Source organism: Montipora capricornis, chromosome 10, assembly GCF_036669925.1.
Source record: "Montipora capricornis isolate CH-2021 chromosome 10, ASM3666992v2, whole genome shotgun sequence".
In the NCBI taxonomy this organism is placed as follows: Eukaryota; Metazoa; Cnidaria; class Anthozoa; order Scleractinia; family Acroporidae; genus Montipora; species Montipora capricornis.
The window spans coordinates 47,798,252-47,817,721 of NC_090892.1; the positions used below are offsets into that span (position 1 = coordinate 47,798,252).

Genomic DNA, 19,470 nt, shown 5'->3' on the forward strand with positions numbered 1-19,470 from the left:
GCAATCGATGTTGAATAGGCCATTTCCGAGTTCATGTCTGCCTCCCCTTCAAAGCGAGTCTAAGTGCGAAGTTTTTGTGATGCTAATTAGTTCTACTTTACATATGAATGAAACTAATTTTCATAAGAAAAACTTCGCACTTAGACTGGCTTTGAAGAGGAGGCAGGCATGAACTCGGAAATGGCCTATTGACCGTGACCCTGCACAATCTTTTGTTTGGTCTCGCATGGGTTCCCAAATAAGTCACGCATGATTTAATCGAAGGATTTGATGGGTTATCGTATCGAAAAAAGATGTGTTTTGTGCGGGTCAAGGCCAAAAATACGGACAAAAGCATCAAACAAAGGAACTTATCGAGTTTCATAACCATCTCCATGCATTAACTATGCTTTAACGTGGCATCCAAACCCTGAAATTCGCATGGCTTCGCGATCTATACCCAAGGGATATCCCGCGGGATTGACTCGATTACAATGCGTTCTCCTTCGTTGAACGCAAAAAGCGACAGTGAACAACATGGCAGGTGATGAGGTGAGATTTAAAGATAAAGCGAAGGAAGCGATCGACTCCTACTCTGCCGATTTGTATGATCTCAATAGAAGAATATGGCAAAATCCAGAGTTGTGTCTTAAGGAGACATATGCCCACGCTCAACTAACAGAGTTTATGGCCGCTCACGGTTTCGATGTGACTCCTCACTACACTTTAGACACTGCCTTTCGAGCCGAAACTGGTGAAGATGGAGGTCTGACTGTTGGTTTAATTTGTGAATATGACGCTTTACCAGAGGTAGGACATGCTTGTGGGCACAATCTGATTGCTGAATCAGGAGTTGCCGCAGCATTAGGTAAATCATATTCGACGTACTGAAATTAGTTTTTGTAAGAGCTCTCCACATGTCATGATATACCTATGACAATTGTGTTCAGGAGGGTCACAGTAAAGAGGGTGGATAAACCTGGATTGCTTGACTCGATCAACATTTAAAAAATGTAAAGAAAAGGTAAGCTCTCCAGAAATCCGCTAATATTATTCAACATCTGCATTCTGGCATGGTTTGATTTTAATTTTTAATTTGCACATCCCCTCCCCCTGCAGATGACATTTTCTGAGAAGGATTACAAAATTATGCACTAGTCAGTGGAAAGCCCCGCACCCCCATACCCGGGAAATGTGGGGCATTAGCGGGGGATTTCAGCAGTTTTGGACCCCCACTTTTGCCACGGTACGCGGGGTTTTCGACAGCATTAGGCGCAAGTATCGGGGAGCGGGGACCTTGATCGGGGCTTAGACAAATAATAATAATAATAATAGGTCTTTATTGTTTTTTAAGCAAAAATACATGCTAAAAACAAGAACAGTTACATAAAAAAATAGCCGAAAGAATTAATTAGAATTACAAGGCTATCGACATTACATTAAATAGCTACTCTATATTTAAAAAAAAAAGCCTGTTAAAAAAACTATTTTTAAAACGCTGGGTATTAACCCTAGGGAGTTGAGTACTAGGAACTCGGAGGCGTGCCGAGCTTTCTTTCATTTTGGGGACTGAAGGGTACAGAGGGTGACCGGGCATACCGGAGATCTTCTTGAATAGTGAGCGATCAACCTCTTCTAATACGCCATATATGTCAATTCGGTACGAAACATATTTGCGTTTAAAGCAGCGCTGTAGAAAATTCTGAACCGTCATTAATTCAGATATTGAGGAGGCATATACGGGTAGACCGTACGTTAGTTTGGGTAGAACACTTGATCTAAAAACGTAATCTACGTCTGGTTGTTGGTATCCCTCTTTACGTAAACATCTTATCACATAAAGACACTTGTTGGCCTCCTGCAGCTTAACCTTAATATGCTCGTTAAATCTATGATTGCTTTGTAAAGTAACCCCTAACACTTTTAAACAAGAAACTTGCGTTATATTGTTCACAGAGTCTATATCATGAGCAACCTTCTTACAAAGTATTAGTTCGTTGCATTTTTTAGGATTACATGCCATGGCATTATCTTGGGTCCAACTGAAAAACTGATTGACAACCTCTTGAGAAAGATCTATTTCATTTTTACATACTTTGACTAGCAAGGTGGTGTCGTCAGCATATTTAACTATGCTGGTAAGGTCATTATCCCTAATGGCCAAATCGTTGACAAACAAATTAAAAAGATGGGGCCCACTGACACTACCCTGGGTTGTTCCTTTGTTCACATTGTGCCATTTGTAGATAACACCCTTGAATATCAGTCTTTGTTTCCTATCCATTAGAAAGCTTAAGTACCAGTTAACCAGATAAGGATTGAGATCAAGAGCCTTTAGTTTTTCCCCAACTAACGAGTGTTTTACATTATCAAAAGCTTTTGAGAATGTGGTCATTTCGCGTTGTTGTTTTGTAAAGAATAGCAATGCAATGAAATGAACGGAATTATAACCCTCGCCTACACAGCCATTGTACTTGTTGCAGTTGCCCTTGAGGTTTGCTTAATAAATTCCCTAACACTGAATAAACGGCAAAATAATGAACAACCAAACAGCACAAAGGAAACGAAGGCCCAGCTGAACAAAAAGACAGCTGAGAGTGCAGAAAACATTTCTCTCAGGTAGTTTTTTGGAGAAAAACGCTTAGGCAGTTCACGCATCGCGCAAGTAAAATCCTCGGAAAAACTGGGCACCATGTCTAAAAATAACTTAAGAGGGATTACCTTGGGTATAAGGCCTATAGAGCGTTTTCACATGACGTCACGGCAGCCCTGTTGGTGTTCCAAAACAAAGGAATGGCGGCCATGATGATGTATCAAGCTAATCCTCTGGGATTTGAACTCTATTTGTATGCAAATACTTTCTTTTGTTTCAGTCATCCAATATGGCAGCTGGTCATGTGAGTGAAAACGCTTCATATTGGGGATTTACTCTCTTACCTTGGTCTTATCTCTTGGTTATTTGCAAAATGTAGCTGGATTATGAAGCCATACAATTTTGGTAATAAGGCATTTTCTAAGTGAAATTTGTATAGCTCTTTGAGAATTGTTGTGATAGCGAACTGTTGTAGTCGGTTGAGTGTACTTTAGATTGGAGGGAAATATGGAATATTGTCAGATAAAGTTGCTTGTCAAAGGAATGTTAGGACTTATGTCGTTGTTATTTTAATGGTTTCGACACCAAGGAATGAAATATTTTTCATTGCCATTTTCAGGACTGTGCTAAACCCAGTGATTAATATTACTGTTTTTGGAGAGATTGCAAAGTTTGGAATGCCAAAATCTGTAACTCAAGGAAGATTTATTTGGGCTTTATGAGAACTGGACTGCATTGTTGATTTTCATTTTTGTCAAAGTTTCATTTGAGGTAAAAATTCTAGAAGTATATTAATTTTGGTCAACATTGTGCTTTATAGTATTGGAAGTACTGTATTGTCCCGAGTGCAGGGGACAAAACTTTAGTTTTGACGTACGAAATTGCCCTGCATAGCGGGGAATTTGCTTCATTTAGAAGGCAGGCCTGGTCTAATGCCCCGCTATTCCCCGGGTATGGGGGTGCGGGGCTTTCCACTGACTAGTGCATTAATTCCAGAGGCTCTGAAGGGGTCATTGTGCGACTTTGACTTTACTCTTAGTAAATTTTATATGGCCCCTTCCATTGAGGCATGGAGTGTGTTTTAGGTGGGCCTTTTGCTTAAAGTGCTACTACAACCAAAAAAACAATTCTCCTTTTTCTTTGGATTGCGAAACAATGCTAACTAAATACTAAGAGACCCAAGTTTTAAGTTCTGATTTTAAAAAGACACCTGTTTATAATTTTTAACTAGAATTTTGTTATTTATTGGTCTGCCATTACTACTTTAAAATATTGAGAGAGCTGGGTCGAGGAGAAAATGACGTCAAAGACTCGCTGGTTTAAGAATGCCCAATGCGTGTGTACGCAACTGAATTAATCTGCAGCACTGGAGGAGTTTCGGGCTTTCAGATTTTTAAACTGGTTTTTTGCATATATAATAAGTTTACGCTAGTGAGTAAATGATGTCACTTTGTCCTAGATCCACCCCTCTGAGTTCCAATTGGTCAATTTTGAACGTGGGTGATGGCGGACCGTGAAATCCAAACCTTACATACATACTTACATACAATGTATGTCTTTTTAGTGGCCTATACTCTAGTTAAAAAAACAATTTTAAGACAGGAAACTAGTCTTGTCAATACCAGATAAGTTAAATCCCAAGTTCCGAAGCTGGCACAAAGAAGGTTCTCTTCCCTAGGAGAGAGAGCTATTTTTGGCCACTTTTAACTGATTTTGCAACAGCAATATTTGATATGATGATACATAATGTTTGGTACTAAATTGTTGGATATTCCAAAATAGGTCTTAAAATTGCTCTGGATGCAGTAAAGAACAAACCAAAGGTGAAAATAGTTCTACTTGGAACTCCAGCTGAGGAAGGAGGTGGTGGCAAGATTTTGATGATTGAGAATGGCTGCTTCAAGGATATCGACTTTTGTATGATGGTTCACCCTTGCCCAATAGATCTACTGAAGCCTGTTCATTTGGCTATTAGTACTGTCACAGTCACCTACAAAGGTCATTCCTCCCATGCGGCAGCCTATCCCTGGGAAGGAATAAATGCATTGGATGCAGCAGTCATGGCCTACAATAGCATCAGTGCATTACGACAACAGATGAAGCCCACATGGCGAGTGCATGGCATCATATCTGAGGGAGGTGTGAAGCCAAATATTATTCCTGACCGGTCTCAGGTGATTTATTTCGTTAGAGCACCAAGTGATGAGGAATTGCAAGTCTTAGAGGGGAGGGTAATAAGTTGCTTTCAAGCTGCAGCAAAAGCCACAGGTAAGTAGTTGAAAGTAATAATTGTGGCAACCTTATCCTGTCATGGAAAAAGCCAATAGAATTATTCTTTGATGTATTTTTGGGAGGGGTGACCAGGATTATTCAAGTTATATACATGTATAGTATTTTCATTAAAAGGAAGTTTGCTTAGGCATAGATACATGTATCATATGCAGAGAATTTCAGTGAAGTTGTCACTGTTTTTGTAACATTTTCAGAGCACCAAAAATACAAGAAAGATGACAAGGAAATCACCTTCTTGCAGCTAAAGAGAAACAAATTGGCTTCAGTCTTGAAATGGATAAATGCTTTTAAAGTAAAGTTTTTTATCCATTAATTAGCTGTTCAACTTGTGTCACCTCAGTGTCAATACGGTGATGGGATTTACATCACTGCATTGTCAGTTCACCTAAAAATATCTCTAAATGGTTTCACGGTGACCTTGACAAATAGTAAATACCACCATGTGTAAAACTGCGATAAAATCTCTGAAAAAGGGACACTGCTCACAGAGCAGACCATGTGGGCTGCTTATTTACATGTTTTGCAATTTTGTTATTACTGTCTTTGATCGTACACATTGCTAACACCCAAAATCATACTCACCAAAAGAATTTTGCTGAAAATTGTCTCTTTTTTGCCTCCATAAAGGGTATAGACCCTGCACAGTCAGTCACAAATAGTGTAGCTAATAGGGAAAGCTTGCAGCAATTACAGGCTCTTCTTGTTCCATACGGAATAATCAAGGTCTTCTCAGTTAGAGTGAGCTGAGGTGGCATTTCACTTGCCTTGACCTTAATAATTCCAGATATTGCAAATACCTCATCCAAACATAGTCGGTTGAACATTATTTTCATTGATATAGAGCTGCTTTCACCACAAATCCATTGATGCTTTGCAGACATTTCAGTTTACGAGGTCTTTTATATTTCACTTTTCTATGTTGCACACACAGGGGGGCTTGTAAGTGCATGTTGTCATCAGATTTAACAATGATTATGGTTAATTTTTGCAACTTTGTTTTCATTAATATTCACAAGAGAAAATTCGTAATTTTCGGTGTTTGACAGTGGACAACTTGCTTCCGATTTCTTATTAATGTAACGAGTTGAATTGATTTTTTTTTCCTGAGCCTTGAAAACAAAGTACCCCACGTGAATGGCTTTAACCATCTTGTTTCTCTCAAACCATGCATAATAAATTAAAGCGCCAATAAATTAACCAGGCATAATTAAATACCCAAATCTAGCGGCTCTTTATAGTTGCTGCAAATTATATATATATATATATCTTTTTTGTTTTTTTATTTTTTTAAGGTAAACCATTTTATATCAGTCTCAAGTTGTGTTCAGCAATGACTTGTTACATTACGTAGGGTATTTCCATTTTTAGGATGTCAGGTGTGCATAGAATGGGATCCCATACGTTACTCCAGTATGGAGACGAACGCGACCCTGGCAGACCTCTACCAAGCCAATGCCGAGTCCCTAGGAGTGAAGTATGATCCATTAGCAAAGGCAGAAGGAAGGGGATCAACAGACATGGGAAATGTCTCCCACGTTGTTCCTTCCACGCACGTGCTGTATGCCATTGATACTGAAGCTGGTAATCATTCACATGCATTTACGGCAGCAGCTGGAACAGAAGCTGCACATAAGAAAACTCTGATTGCAAGCAAAGCAATGGCTATGACTGCTATTGATGTGATCTGCAACCCAGAATTGATTAAAAAAGTCAAAGAAGACTTTAAAAAATCACACCCTTCTATTTAATGATGTACAGTTTGTGATACCCAAACGCTCGTGCCTTGACCAATTTCAAAAAAAAATTTTTAAGTGGTCGAAGATTACAGAAATAGTTTGAAAGACTGTAAGAATGCCTAGTCTCGCAAATTTAAGTTAAAAGGCAAATTTCGAATTTATCTTAGCAAATTTGGTAAAGGTGAAGAGACCCACCATGCGGTTTCTTTTGATGGAATGGAACGCGTTAGAAAAATTGGAGGAAGTCTTTTTTTAGAATAATCTGTACTTCTAAACACTTAAGAGGCCCTGACTCAGAAAGCGTGTCAGACCTTGGAAATGGGGGTTGGCCAAATTCAACGAAACTTGGTGAGGACATTGTCCTTGATGAGTTATTATTAAATCCGGTTTTATTTTTCTTCGTTCTATCTTCCTTTTAATTTTTTCAGGGGGGTCTCATTTTGGGGTCTCAGAGTACAAAAATAACACCCTTATAAGGGTTAACTTTGGAGTACCATTACAATAAATGTAGAAAGCTCACAGAATATATAATGGTATGGGATGTTTTTACTAAGAACATACTTTAATACGGTTGATGACTTTGGGGGATATAATTATTGGGAAGAGATAGGCATGGCACTAAATGTATGCAAATTTCGACCTTCCCGAAAATACGAAAAATAGGCCAACTTCTAGAAATCATAATTGTTACCTGTAATCCTATTACGAATGAAGACACACGTCATGAGTTACCTAAGGATATCTATAATCCAAAACAGGATTGAAAAATTGGGGTCCTTAAGCTACGCTGCTTTCCCGGCATCATTATTACTCAACACTTGTGCAAAATGACCTCATTTGTATAAACAAAATTTTGACTTAAAAATCACTGCTATATCAGTTTTTTCCGAGCCTAGATAATTTTTATGGGAAAGCAAATGTTTTATAAATGAGAAATATTGATTTCGTGTAAACAAAATAAAGGGAAAATAAAATAACTGTGATACGAGTCATGAAAACGCTTCTGGCCAAGCCGGATGTGGGACTACTAATTAAACTTACAACACTGGCTATAAAGCTATTACAGAAACAATCAATTGTATTATAGTAAGAAATATCGTATTATAGTAAGTGATATAGTAAGTTTTCTGAAGCAAAATAGGGGGAAAATGTTGCAAGGCCTTTATAATACTGGCCGTTCTTCATTTTGTCCGTGTTTGTAGTGAGGACTAGTTACAATTTGGCACCAGTCTCCATGGGTCGAACAATTACAAAACTTGCAGCTAAATAGTTGAATTCGAAGATGACTTACTGTTCATTTGGCAATAACTCAGACCCTTGTGGCGCTGTAAAATGGGCGCTACGTGACGATGCCATTATTTCTCTAATGTCCTGCACGTCGGACATGGGGACATGGCTCAAGAATAAGTATAAAGGTTCTGGAGCGTCGGGCATGAGAGGTCGACCAAAGGCCGGGCACACAAACACGACAAGTGAGTAAAACATTGTTACAGTGTGACGGGACAATCAGTTGCAAAATAGTCAGATTCTATTATGCCTCGTCTCCTTATACGTGGAAAAATGATATTGGTATGATAACAACATATATCTGGTTTTGTCACCAGTTCATTCATTTTTGCTTCTACATTAGCGAATTACTTTTACACTTAACAAAACCCATGAAAACAATCCGATTGGCAGAAATATTCAAGCTGCTAATTCACGCCCTAAAACTATTTATGGTGGTTTTCCACAGCCTAGAATGCCGTAAAGTTTACATAAATACAACTTTTGTGTTGTTGCGTTCGCTCTTTGTACAAGACTAGACGTGAGCTCTGTTTATTCTAATTTCCAAAAATGACCAGTTTTGCTTCATTACCTTTCCAACAAAGCAGAGATTTTCAATTAAGGTTAATAATGTTGCAAAGCATTTAAATCTTTCCGTACCCTGTATGCTTCTTTAACGTTTGTCCAAATTTCCGTGGTTATTTAACGCATCAGTTGTTATTTAAGTAACTCAATTAAAGTAACCTAATTAAAGTGTTTACTCAGGTGCTTTTGCCCTTATGATAATACAGTTTATTCCGTTTTTTCTCAGTCTTACGATCAGCAGTAACTTTTTGACAAAGGGTCTTTATTGAACAGCGTATCTAAAATACAACAAAAAATATCAGTTTAGTCGTGCAAAGAATTATTTTGTGCAGGAAGGTATGAAAAGACCATTTTTTTTCGTCTCCCTTCGGCTTCACATACCGTCGCTGAAACAAAACAATAAAAATACGAAAACTATTTCCCGGTCCCTAGTAACATAAACTTTCTCGCTCCTAGCGTTCCTCAAAATCTCCATACCCTTGTTTTAACTAGACCTTAAAGGGGCATTGTCCAGGTTGATATATAGTGTTTTAATGAGAATGGCCAGGAGCTATAGCTTTATTATCTTGCAACAGAAAGAAAAAAAACCTCAAAATTGGTAACAGCAAAAAGATCATAAAAACTAAATGAAAAAATTTATGACTGAAAGACTCAAATTTCCAACAGAATGGTCTAACTTCGAGTTCGCCATGACCGTCGACTATAAGCACAGAGAACGCATTTACACAGGGTTAGCCTCGCCCTAAAAAATATTCTCAAATACTGGGGGGAAGCTGGCACAAATTTGAAAATTAAACAATACACAGCGCTGCAAACAGGTCATCTACTCATCTTTAGGTCGAGGCTAACCCTGTGCAAATGCGTTCGCAGTGCTTTTAATCAGCGGCCATGGCGAACTCGAAACTGGACTATCTTGACTTCTCGACTCCCTATCAAAAAGTCAAATTTACTTCCATCCTTGTAATCTTGCACTTCCACTGAGTTTCCCCAAATTGCAGTGTAAAATTGTTTTAACCAGTTTAGCTGTATATTTGGTTGCATTTGGCAATATAACATGGAAATTTATAGGAAAGCCAAATTTCGAGGTGTTTTTGGCCATATTTTGAGCGTCAAAGAATATAATTTATTCAGCTTCTATCAATCTTTTAATAACAATATCATTTGAAACATTTGTTTGCGTCAGAGAAAAATGCTGACCTTTAGATCCTTGGCGTGTTGCCAAACGAAATGCTTTTTTCTTCTATGGGCGAGAGAAATAGCCAAAGTATGGTACGTTCTACAGTGGAGGTAATGATGTGGAAGGTGACTGAACACTTGTTACTCTTAGAGCTGCTGCCGCATTACTGAATTCGTATCTCACTGCTATTTCCTCTGTTAAAATACTGCTGCTTTCATATAAGAAGGCACGCTGGCCCTGGTACCCCGGACTAGCATCCTGGTATCCAGACCAGGTTACCGGGACTGATGAAAAAGGTTTCAAATATGCAAGCATTTTCCTAAAAGAGCGGCCGGAGGTTGATTATGTGTTTTTTCTCAGATTTTTTAAATCAATTTGACTCTGTTGTTTAAGATTTAAAACCTTTTAGTAATAAAACAATTGAAAATACGAGCCACGGATACTTTCCAATACGCCATGCCTTTCTGTTAACTTGTGATCGCGTCACTAAATGTTCTGCGCGATAATCAAGCTAAAGCCGATTTCCCAAAAAACAGTGGTCAAAATTCGTCTCGCTAAACGGGCCAACTTACTACTTACTAAGTACTGCTATGCTTCTTTTTATTCCGAAAGCTGAGGTAGCTGCTATCGCCGAGTGGGAACTCATTCTCAACCGTGCAGGAATTCCCTTTGGCGGTAATGACGTTATAAAGTTGACCATATGTCCCAAACATCGTGCCAAGTACACTACTAGCTATGTACCAAGTGAAGGTAATGAACGAAACAAATGCTGATTGTTGTTGAACCAGCTTTGTTCAAAGATACGCCGGATTAAAAGCCAAAAAATACATACATGTATATATTTTTTCTACTAGGCTAACTGTTGTCATCCTAACCACCACGATGTGGAATCCTCAAGACTAAAGAGAATCGCAAGCAAGCTAAAGAAAAACCCTCGTCGCATAAACAAAGAGATGGCGTGTAAAATATACGAGCAGACACGTGTTACTGTTGCAATTGGCTCAGGTAATAATAAGTCAACCCATAGCCTGCAATCAAGCTATCTACTCGAGTCAATAAAAAAGAAACTGGAGAAAGGTGCAGAGATTGCTTGTGGGGTATTTCTCAAGTCTTTGTACGTAATCAGGAGACAAAAGGGATTCATGTTAAGTCATAATCTTTCAGGTGGTCACTTTGCACTTTTTGAAGTTTAGTAAGAACGAGTCAATGTCTGACAAATAATCTTCTTTTTGCAGTGATCTGCAGAACTTGCAGGGGATCACTTGATCAAGACGCAAAGCCCCATGAATTGTCACTTACAGGGTCAACATTCAAATCTGTTCCCAGGCAATCTCGAGTGAGGAGACAGGAAGCTTGTGATACCCGTGTATCCTTGGATTCGCTCGTTTCAGCAAGAAGCATTTCATCCCAAGAAGAAAACGTCAGTGTCTACTTGCCAGAGGGTGAACTTCAACGCAAACATCTTGCAATCTTGAATAATGCTCTTACTAGCATTTCAGAGGGCAGTTTCCAACCTTTTTTGCAGTACATTGATTACGATTGGAATGAAACGTCTGAGAAAACAAAGAGACAGTACACAAAGAAAGTAGAGGAAGCTATTACTCTTGTTTTGCGTACGGTCGCACCTTCACAAGAAAGACCTCTGTGGCAATCGGTTATCAACTATCACCTGTCACACGAGAGACCTAAGAATACTTTAGTCCTTGATGCTGGGGTAGAAGCCATAGTAGCCGCGTACAACGAATCTGAAAATAGATCTACACGGATTCCAATACTTTCACTTATATGTGACAAGTACAGCCAAACAGAACTTCAGGAACTTATCCCTGACATCTCCAGACGACAAATACAAAATGCCAGAAAGCATGCCAGCGAAATAGGTGCTGCTGAAACAAAGGTGCCCGAGAAGCTGTTTCGATGTCGTCTAGACATGGACAAAGTCAGGGAATTCATTCTTTTTATTTCAAGATCCACATTTCTACAAGATGTTGCCTTTGGTACTAAAAAGCTGAAGCTGAACTCTGGAGTAACTCTACCCATACCAGCAGTTGTGCGAACGATGACAACAACCAAAATCATTCATTTCTATGGACAAGAATGCAAACAGGAAGGCAAAGAACCCCTGAACGAGCGCACTTGTTTTAGAATTGGGGTATGTTGCAGTGCTTCGAGCCTAGAGTCCCTCCGAGTTGTGGACAATACATCGACAGCTGGGATTGAGGCCTTTGAAACACTAGCGACGCTTGCTGAAACGCTAGCAACTAATGGTGCAGGAGCTACGTGGGGAAGAGAAACTGCCCAACGACTAAGAGCAGGAAAGAAATACCTTAAATGTGATTATAAATGTAATTTGGGTCCCGATGAACATTGTCCTGATCACTGCATCCAGTTTGCCCTATCAGATCCTGGCCAAGACCAGTTTTGCAGCCCTTGCAACCATGAGCACGACCTGGTATGTTTACAATGCCAAAGCATTAAAGAAATCCTGAATAGCATTAAAGAGAAAGTGGAGAACAACGACATAAGTTTGACAGAAGAGCAAAGGGAAAGAGCAAGGTGGGAATGGGAACATGCCGTAACAGAAATTGAGGCGTGGAAATCCCATTTGCTTCGAACATTTCAGCAAGATATCGCAAGGCAGGATGCTTTGAATGCTCTGAATAGTGAAACCATTTTAGTCATCAATGACTGGGCCATGAAGCTTCTTCCTATGAAATACAGAGAAACACAGTCAGAGTTTTTTGGCAAGAGAGGAATGAATTGGCATTTTTCAGCAGTTGTACATTCATCTGACCACCCCGATTGCAAGCCAACAGAATGCGAATACCAAATCCACGCTTACATAGCTGTATTTGACAGCTGTAAACAGGATTGGTGTTCTGTTTCTTGCATTCTTGAAGAGGTTCTAAGCACCGTCAAAGAAACGCATCCTTCCGTGAAAAGAGCAATACTAAGAAGTGACAATGCAGGATGCTATCACAATTCCGCCCTGTTGTCCACAATACATTCCACCAGTAAGCGTAGTGGAATAGAGGTTGTGAGGTACGATTTTTCTGATCCACAGGTTGGCAAAGACCTATGTGACCGACGAATAGCTCCGTGCAAGCAGCGTCTCAGAAATTATGTGGCAGAGAATAACGACATACAGACAGCCCAAGATGTAAAGAATGCACTTGAATCACCCCCCAGAATCACAGGAACTCGAGTAGCAGTGTGCATAGTAGATCCCTCTCAGATGTCTACAAAAGTTGCTTCTAACAAGATTCCAAATATCACAAAGTACAACAACTTCTCCTTTGAAAGAGACATTATCACAGTATGGCAAGCCTATGGCATTGGGGCAGGTCAAAAGATACCTAATTCAAGTTTTATGTATACACAAGATACTTCAGGGCTGAGGAGAGTGGGTGAATGGTCACAAAAATCCATTATTACAACGCAGAGAAGACAGGCAGGGGCTGGAACTAAAGATCCTCTTAACCCGGTCGCCACGTTCCCATGTATGGAGCCAACATGCATCCAAACGTTTAGCACGCTACAAAAGGCTGATGATCACAGGGAGACCGGGCGGCATGTCCGGGTAGGAGAGAAAGAATCCGTTTGTGACACAATCCACCGACAGTGTGCGTCAATTGCCACGTCTGTAAAGGGTCAGAGCCAAACACCTATCTGCCCTGATTACCAATCCGATGCAGCAATTGCTGGGGGTCTTCAAGGAACCCCTGGTGAGGCACGACTAGGATGGGCTCTAAAAAAGACAAAAGCCAATGTTAGAATCTCGCTAGCAGTAAAGGAATTCTTAACGAATGTTTTCGATGAGGGCAACAAAGATGGGAAGCAAAAAGCTAACCCAACAGAAATTGCTGAAGAAATTAAAAAGAACTTTAAGAGAAACGAATGGCTCGAGACGCAAACAGTCAAAGGATTTTTCTCTCGACTAGCTGCAAGACAAAGAGGGCAAGAAATCGGCAGTCAACAAGATCACGATCAAGATTTGACCCTAGAAAGGGAAGTATTCTTGCAAAATTTGGAGCAGCAAGTAAACAGAGAGGTCGGCCTTGGTCACCCGGTCGAATATGAAGACGTTAACCTGTTTCAGGTTTACCATCAGGGTAGATTTGAACAATTTTTGACGAAGCTGAAAATAAGTGACTTAAGGTCGATGTGTAAGACAGAAGAAGTTAAGTCTGCGAACATAATATGTTGTCTTATATAAGGTACAATAAAGCAATCGAGTTTTCTATTTTATGATCGTAGATGCTTAGAAATATTGCAACACTTGGTGTCCCATAACGTACATAAATGACAAACGTCTTTACTAGAATGCTGAAACCATTGTTATACCTTTAATCCATTGTCATAACAGGTTACCATAGCGACAGTTCAGCTGTTAAAACTGAACACCCTTAATGTTGGCTTTAAGTGCTTGTAACTAAAAAACCAGCTTGGTGACCTTAATTTTCTATTATCGAATTTTGATCAACACGCAAAGATACAACTTTCTGCAAAGTTTAAAGATATTCTATCAAAATGGTACAGTGGCAATTTAAATTTGGAAAATTTAAGGTAGCTCTGACCCCTGTGAGGGAACATTTTTAAGCTTTCCAGAAAGTTGTAGCTTAATGTGTTGATCACAATTCGGTGATAAACAATGAGGGTTACCTCGTTTTTGAGTTGTAAGCACTTAAAGCTAAAATTAAGGGTGTTTTAACAGGTTATACTGTTGCTATGGTAGCCCTTTTATGTAAAGAGATTGACCACAACTTGTTCAACAATTGAGCATTCCTTTGATACAATTTTTATTGCATCAACTGATAAAGAGAGGCAGTATTGTGACGGAACGAATGTTGTTACATTATGGGTTGTGAAATTACCACGTGGCTGTAATAAGATCTCTTGTCTCAGAGAAGTCAGAAAGCAGAGAGTGAATAAAAGCCGTGCGTGTGTTTTGTGAGGAAAATTGTTGTTTCATTCGGCTCTTTACAGTATTAACCCACCAAAGTATAAGTGCTGGGAAGTGCTAGGAACTTTTCTAGCCACCTTAAAATCCAAAATATGGATTAGCCAGGAGTAATTTTATAACTCACGGCGCAATTTTTCCCTTAAACTAGTCGTAAACTAGTAGACTATTTTCAGAGCCTAAAAAGGTAGCCAGACTAGGGAAAAAACTTAGTAGCAGTGATTTTTGAGTCAAATTTTTTGTTTATGCAAATGAGGTCATTTTGCAAAAGTGTTGCGTAATAATGATGCCGGGAAAGCAGCAAAGCTTACTGACCCAAATTTTTCTATCCTGTTTTGGATTGAAGATTCCCTTAGGTAACTTATGACGTGTGTCTTCTTTCTTAATAGGATTACAGGTAAAAATTATGATTTCTTGAATTTGGCCTATTTTTCGTATTTTCAGGGGGGTCGAAATTTGCATACATTCAGTGCCATGCCTATCTCATCCCAATAATAATATACCCCAAAGCCATAAACGATATAAAAGTATGTTCTTAGTAGAAACATCCTATACTATTAGATATTCTTTGAACTTTCTGCTTTTATCGTAATGGGACTTGGAAGTCAACTCTCACATGGGTGTTTTTTTGTACTCTGAGACTCCAAAATGGGACCCCCCTAAAAAATTGAAAGGAAGAAAGAGTGAAGACAAATAAAACCGGATTTAGAAATAACTCATAAAGGTCAATGTCGTCACCAAGTTTCATTGAATTTGGCCAACCCCCATTTCCAGGGTCTGACACGCTTTCTCTGTCAGGGCCTCTTAATAAAACCGTAGGCGGATCTTTTTTTATGTTATTGTTATTTCAAGGCTCGGCTAAACGGCTAGATAAATATTCTTCTCTTTTTCTCCATTTGTTAATTTTTATTGTATCGAAGATCGCTACTCGATTCGACGCATTCTTGGTTAGAAAATTCTTGGCAGACCGTGTGTTGTAAGTTTGTCAAGTTTTATTTGTTGCTTCCTCTTGTTGGTTAATCTTTTCGGGACAAGTCAAGAGGACGACGCCACTTTTTAGAATTGCCAACGTAATTTTTTTCTCAAGGACAATTCATCGAACACTGGTTTAATTTGTTAAAAGGGGAAATACCGGAATACACGGAGAAAATCTCTCGCAACGAACTCTAGAACCAAGAAAGTCAAGCCACATATGAGGCCGGGTGCGGGAATCGAACCTACAAGGTCCCATGTCTCCTATGTTAACGTTCCATACAAGGTCCCATTTCTCGAAAGTCCCGATAACTTTTCGGGTCACATTGGTGGGAGGCGAGTGCTCTCACTACTCCGCCATCCTGCAACGTTTCCTCCTATCATGAATTTAGTGTGAAACAGGCGGTTTATTTGTTGAAAGAGGTCAGTATTTTAGTATACTGGCAGTTATCACAACACGGGGGACCCCTACTTTTCTCGAACAGTGTGTGTTCTTCAACGTCGCACAGAATTATTTACTAACAAGTGTTGTCAGAAGGGGGCCCACGAACGGTTTAAAGTCCTCATCCGAGAAGACTTGAAAGTATTACCATTTGCAGACGGAAAATAGGAGCACTTCCTCCTTGGTTATTTTGAACACGTTGAAGAACAATTTGACAAATGTAAGAGGTTCAAAAACTGAACATGTACGGTTGAATGATGATCAATGACGACCCACTGGAAAAAGTACTCGACTCGAAGGCTGTGAGGCTGTAAGATTCCCTTCCACGTTTACGTGACGTCATCACGGGTATCAATACCCCGGATTATAGACATGATAACACCATAATCGACTGCCCATGCTTCCGATCTTACATTCCACAAATTTGGATTTTTTTTTCGCTAATATCAAGAATAGGCTGCTGCCTCGCTACGGCTCGCCAGCAATTGATTGCAAGCAGATTTAGAAGCAAATAGGTCGCTTCCGTCCCGCGTGCCAAAATTGAGCTGTACCCTCCCCCAGAAGGGAAAACGGAAGGAAGGAACAGCTGTACGTTGGCTATAAAATAGTCTGCGCGTATTAGGGCGGAGAGAAGCACAAAGCAGGCTATTATATTTCAAGCTTTTACATTTTACTTGTGTCTCTCAGTTGTTCGCTCCCGAGGAAGGAGTATATACAATTTTGAAAGAAAACGTAAATGATACACTGCAGGGGTGTAACATGTTCATGACCCTGTGAGTGCGCAGAGCTATTTGAATATCTGTCAAGCATAATTTCAGTGCGTGTGCACGAGTTCATTCTGCCGTGAATTGTCTGAAAGCTTGGTATCATGAGACATTTTCTTCTGAAATGTTAGGCCCCCTTGGTTTCGCCACACTAGCTGTGGTGGTAGCCTACATTACTTTCCATTCACTCGAAAAATCGCAACGGTATCGTCATGACTCATTCGTACCAGCTCGTAACAATTGCGTAGCCATGTGGTTTATAGACGGTGAAAATTACATGTCTGTTGTGGCCGACGCTATTGAGGCTGCCGAGAGGGAAATTTTGATAACAGACTGGCAAATTAACCCTGAGATTTTCATGAAAAGACCAGATTCAGGAGTGGATAGCTTGGAATGGCGCCTTGACAAGATACTTTTGAGAAAAGCCAATCAAGGTGTTCAAATTTGTATCCTGTTATACTGGGAAACGAAGCCATTTTTGGATCTTGGAAGTGATCATGCTGTTAAGCTGCTTGGCGAGCATAGAAATATCGAGATACGACGGCATCCCGATGCCCTCAGTGGAATACAACACCCGGGGACTTTATTTCGGTGGAGTCATCACGAGAAGATGGTTATTGTTGACCGAAGTATTGCATTTGTTGGCGGTATAGATCTTTGCTATGGGCGCTGGGACACTCGCTATCATGAATTGATGGATAATTTTAATATTCATCCCGCTGTAGATGAGAGCCATGCTTCTGAGTCCAAACTTGACGGATCCATTGAACGAAAATATGCTCGATGGATTGGCAAAGATTACAGGAACACCTTTTACAACAAGGAAAGCCAAACGAATTGGAACAAACCTTTCGAGGACTACAAAGGTGTCGAGAGAAATGAGATTCCTCGAATGCCGTGGCATGATGTCAGCTGCGCTTTTAAGGGAGAAGTCGTACAAGATGCCGTCCGACATTTCATTGACAGATACAAGGGTCTTGTGCCTTGGTGGCAGGCATTTTGGAGCTCGTTTCGAGTAAATTTTCAGTCAGTAGTTAAACCTTTGCCCAACATTTTCCCACCCCGCAAATCTAAAGCGGAAGAAATTGTCTTCACTTTCGGAGAGCACAATGTCAACATTCAATTCCTTCGATCCGTTGGCAAATGGTCAGCTGGTCAAGAACGCGAAGCCTCCATTCATAACGCTTACCTAGATGCGATAAGAAATGCCAGGCACTTCATTTATATCGAAAATCAGTTCTTTATTTCCTCGCAAGAAGGATTCTGGCGGAAAGTGCAAAATCGGATCCAGTCGGCACTGGTCGAGAGAATTGTCCGAGCGCACAAGGCTGGCGAGAAATTTCACGTCATGGTTATGACCCCGCTGAAGCCAGAATTTCCTGGGGACTGGGACTCCAGTGATTTCAACGGCGATGCTTTGCGGGCGGTGACTTTCTGGAACCAAGCCACTATCTACCATGGAGACGATTCCTTATTTAAAAAGCTTGAGAAGGAAAACATTCCCAAAGACATTGCAAAGAACTATTTCTCTGTGTATAGTCTACGAAAATATGATCTAATCGAGGGGAATTTCGTCACAGAGATAGTTTATGTTCATAGCAAGATCATGATTGTCGATGATCGAGTGGCTATCATTGGATCTGCAAATATAAATGATCGCAGTATGCATGGAGAGCGAGATTCAGAAGTTGCAGTTATCATAGAAGATTTAGATATGTTAGATGGCAAGATGAATGGTGTGGACTTCAAGGTGGGTACGTTTGCCCACAGCTTGAGATGTGACTTGTTCAAGGAACATTTAGGATTATTAGATGACAACGAGGATGAATTTGAAATAGCTATACGCGATCCATTGGCCAACAGCTTTATTAAGGGAGTTAGAGCACGCGCAGAGATCAATACAGTAACCTTTCTAACTGTATTTGGTGAGGGGCTTTTTCCACAAGAAGGTATCGAGGATCTCGAAGTATTAAAACGTTACAAGGATATTCCTTTGGCTCGTCCAGATTCGGACACGGCAAGAAGATTATTAGAGAATATAAAAGGAAATCTGGTGAATTACCCTTGTACTTTCTTGGTAAAGGAACTGAAGGCGTCTACCTTAGATTATGGTTACATGTATGTCAACCGAGGACAACCTCCCGAGAAACCGCGAACAATTTTTGCGTGACGTCATTCCATAGGGCGGCAAACGTGGTTATACCCTCTGACACTACAGCATTCTGACCCCCTGAGAAAGACCGGATAATCTAGAGGCAGAATAAAATGAGCATATTATGATAATGCAAAGACACAAAAATAACTCATTGTCATACCTTAATGTCCACAACAGCCTCTGTGAATTCAAAGTGCATTGCGTTTAAACCAAACCAGCCGAATCTAAACGCGACGAATGCTTTTTAAGAGGTCTTCCCTGGGGGTATACATGTTCCCTTGTTCCCTAGAAAAAAAATTAAATTTCTCCCTTGCTCCCCCGAAATAATTTAAGAAGTTCCCCAAAATTGACTTTTGCCAAGTTCTCCCATGCCCAGAAAATCTGATCCACGTTCCCTTGATCCGTAAAAGTATTCTTAAATGTGACATACAATTCCTCCTTGATGGCGGTCGAGAATGTTCTCTCATGTTGCCACACGTTCACCAGTTCATAAGTGAAGAATAGTCCACATGGGCCCGTTCCTCAAAAGTCTCGAAACCTTTTCGGGCC

General features: G+C 40.1%; 4 protein-coding genes across 6 annotated transcripts in view; all 4 read left to right on the forward strand.

Moving 5' to 3' along the window:
• The first annotated feature begins 462 nt into the window (after positions 1-462).
• Positions 463-19,470, forward strand: part of LOC138018694 (xaa-Arg dipeptidase-like) — a 23,070-nt gene continuing 4,062 nt past the window's right edge. The window contains exons 1-4 of one of the 3 annotated variants that reach the window (XR_011126051.1): positions 474-847; positions 4,355-4,840; positions 6,233-6,864; positions 15,387-15,486. Coding sequence is in view for 1 of the 3 variants with exons in the window: in XM_068865383.1 (XP_068721484.1) it covers positions 517-847; positions 4,355-4,840; positions 6,233-6,612 (1,197 nt within the window). In the remaining 2 variants the exon portion in view is untranslated. Of the gene's footprint in view, positions 848-4,354; positions 4,841-6,232; positions 7,587-15,386; positions 15,487-19,470 lie in introns of those variants that run through there. The other 2 variants (XM_068865383.1, XR_011126050.1) reach the window with 2 other exon arrangements.
• Positions 10,371-11,886, forward strand: LOC138020947 (uncharacterized). The gene is made up of 4 exons (XM_068867834.1): positions 10,371-10,378; positions 10,483-10,633; positions 10,864-11,780; positions 11,866-11,886. The coding sequence occupies exons 2-4, from the start codon at positions 10,582-10,584 to the stop codon at positions 11,884-11,886; spliced, it is 990 nt and encodes a 329-aa protein (XP_068723935.1). The 5' UTR covers positions 10,371-10,378; positions 10,483-10,581.
• LOC138020948 (uncharacterized) lies at positions 11,917-13,844 on the forward strand. Its single transcript, XM_068867835.1, has one exon. It carries the CDS (start codon positions 12,324-12,326, stop codon positions 13,842-13,844), a length of 1,521 nt encoding a protein of 506 aa, XP_068723936.1. The 5' UTR covers positions 11,917-12,323.
• Positions 16,727-19,446, forward strand: LOC138019394 (phospholipase D2-like). Its single transcript, XM_068866168.1, has one exon. The coding sequence runs from the start codon at positions 16,891-16,893 to the stop codon at positions 18,934-18,936; it is 2,046 nt and encodes a 681-aa protein (XP_068722269.1). The 5' UTR covers positions 16,727-16,890; the 3' UTR covers positions 18,937-19,446.

What these genes read in the sequence shown, in the direction of transcription:
- LOC138019394 (XM_068866168.1), top strand. Translation starts at nt 16,891, where the DNA reads ATGTTAGGCCCCCTTGGTTTCGCCACACTAGCTGTGGTGGTAGCCTAC.
- LOC138020948 (XM_068867835.1), top strand. Translation starts at nt 12,324, where the DNA reads ATGAAGCTTCTTCCTATGAAATACAGAGAAACACAGTCAGAGTTTTTT.
- LOC138020947 (XM_068867834.1), top strand. Translation starts at nt 10,582, where the DNA reads ATGGCGTGTAAAATATACGAGCAGACACGTGTTACTGTTGCAATTGGC. An exon ending in TACTGTTGCAATTGGCTCAG is followed by an intron (nt 10,634 to 10,863) that starts GTAATAATAAGT and finishes TTCTTTTTGCAG; the next exon opens with TGATCTGCAGAACTTGCAGG. An exon ending in GCACTTGTTTTAGAATTGGG is followed by an intron (nt 11,781 to 11,865) that starts GTATGTTGCAGT and finishes TTGAAACACTAG; the next exon opens with CGACGCTTGCTGAAACGCTA.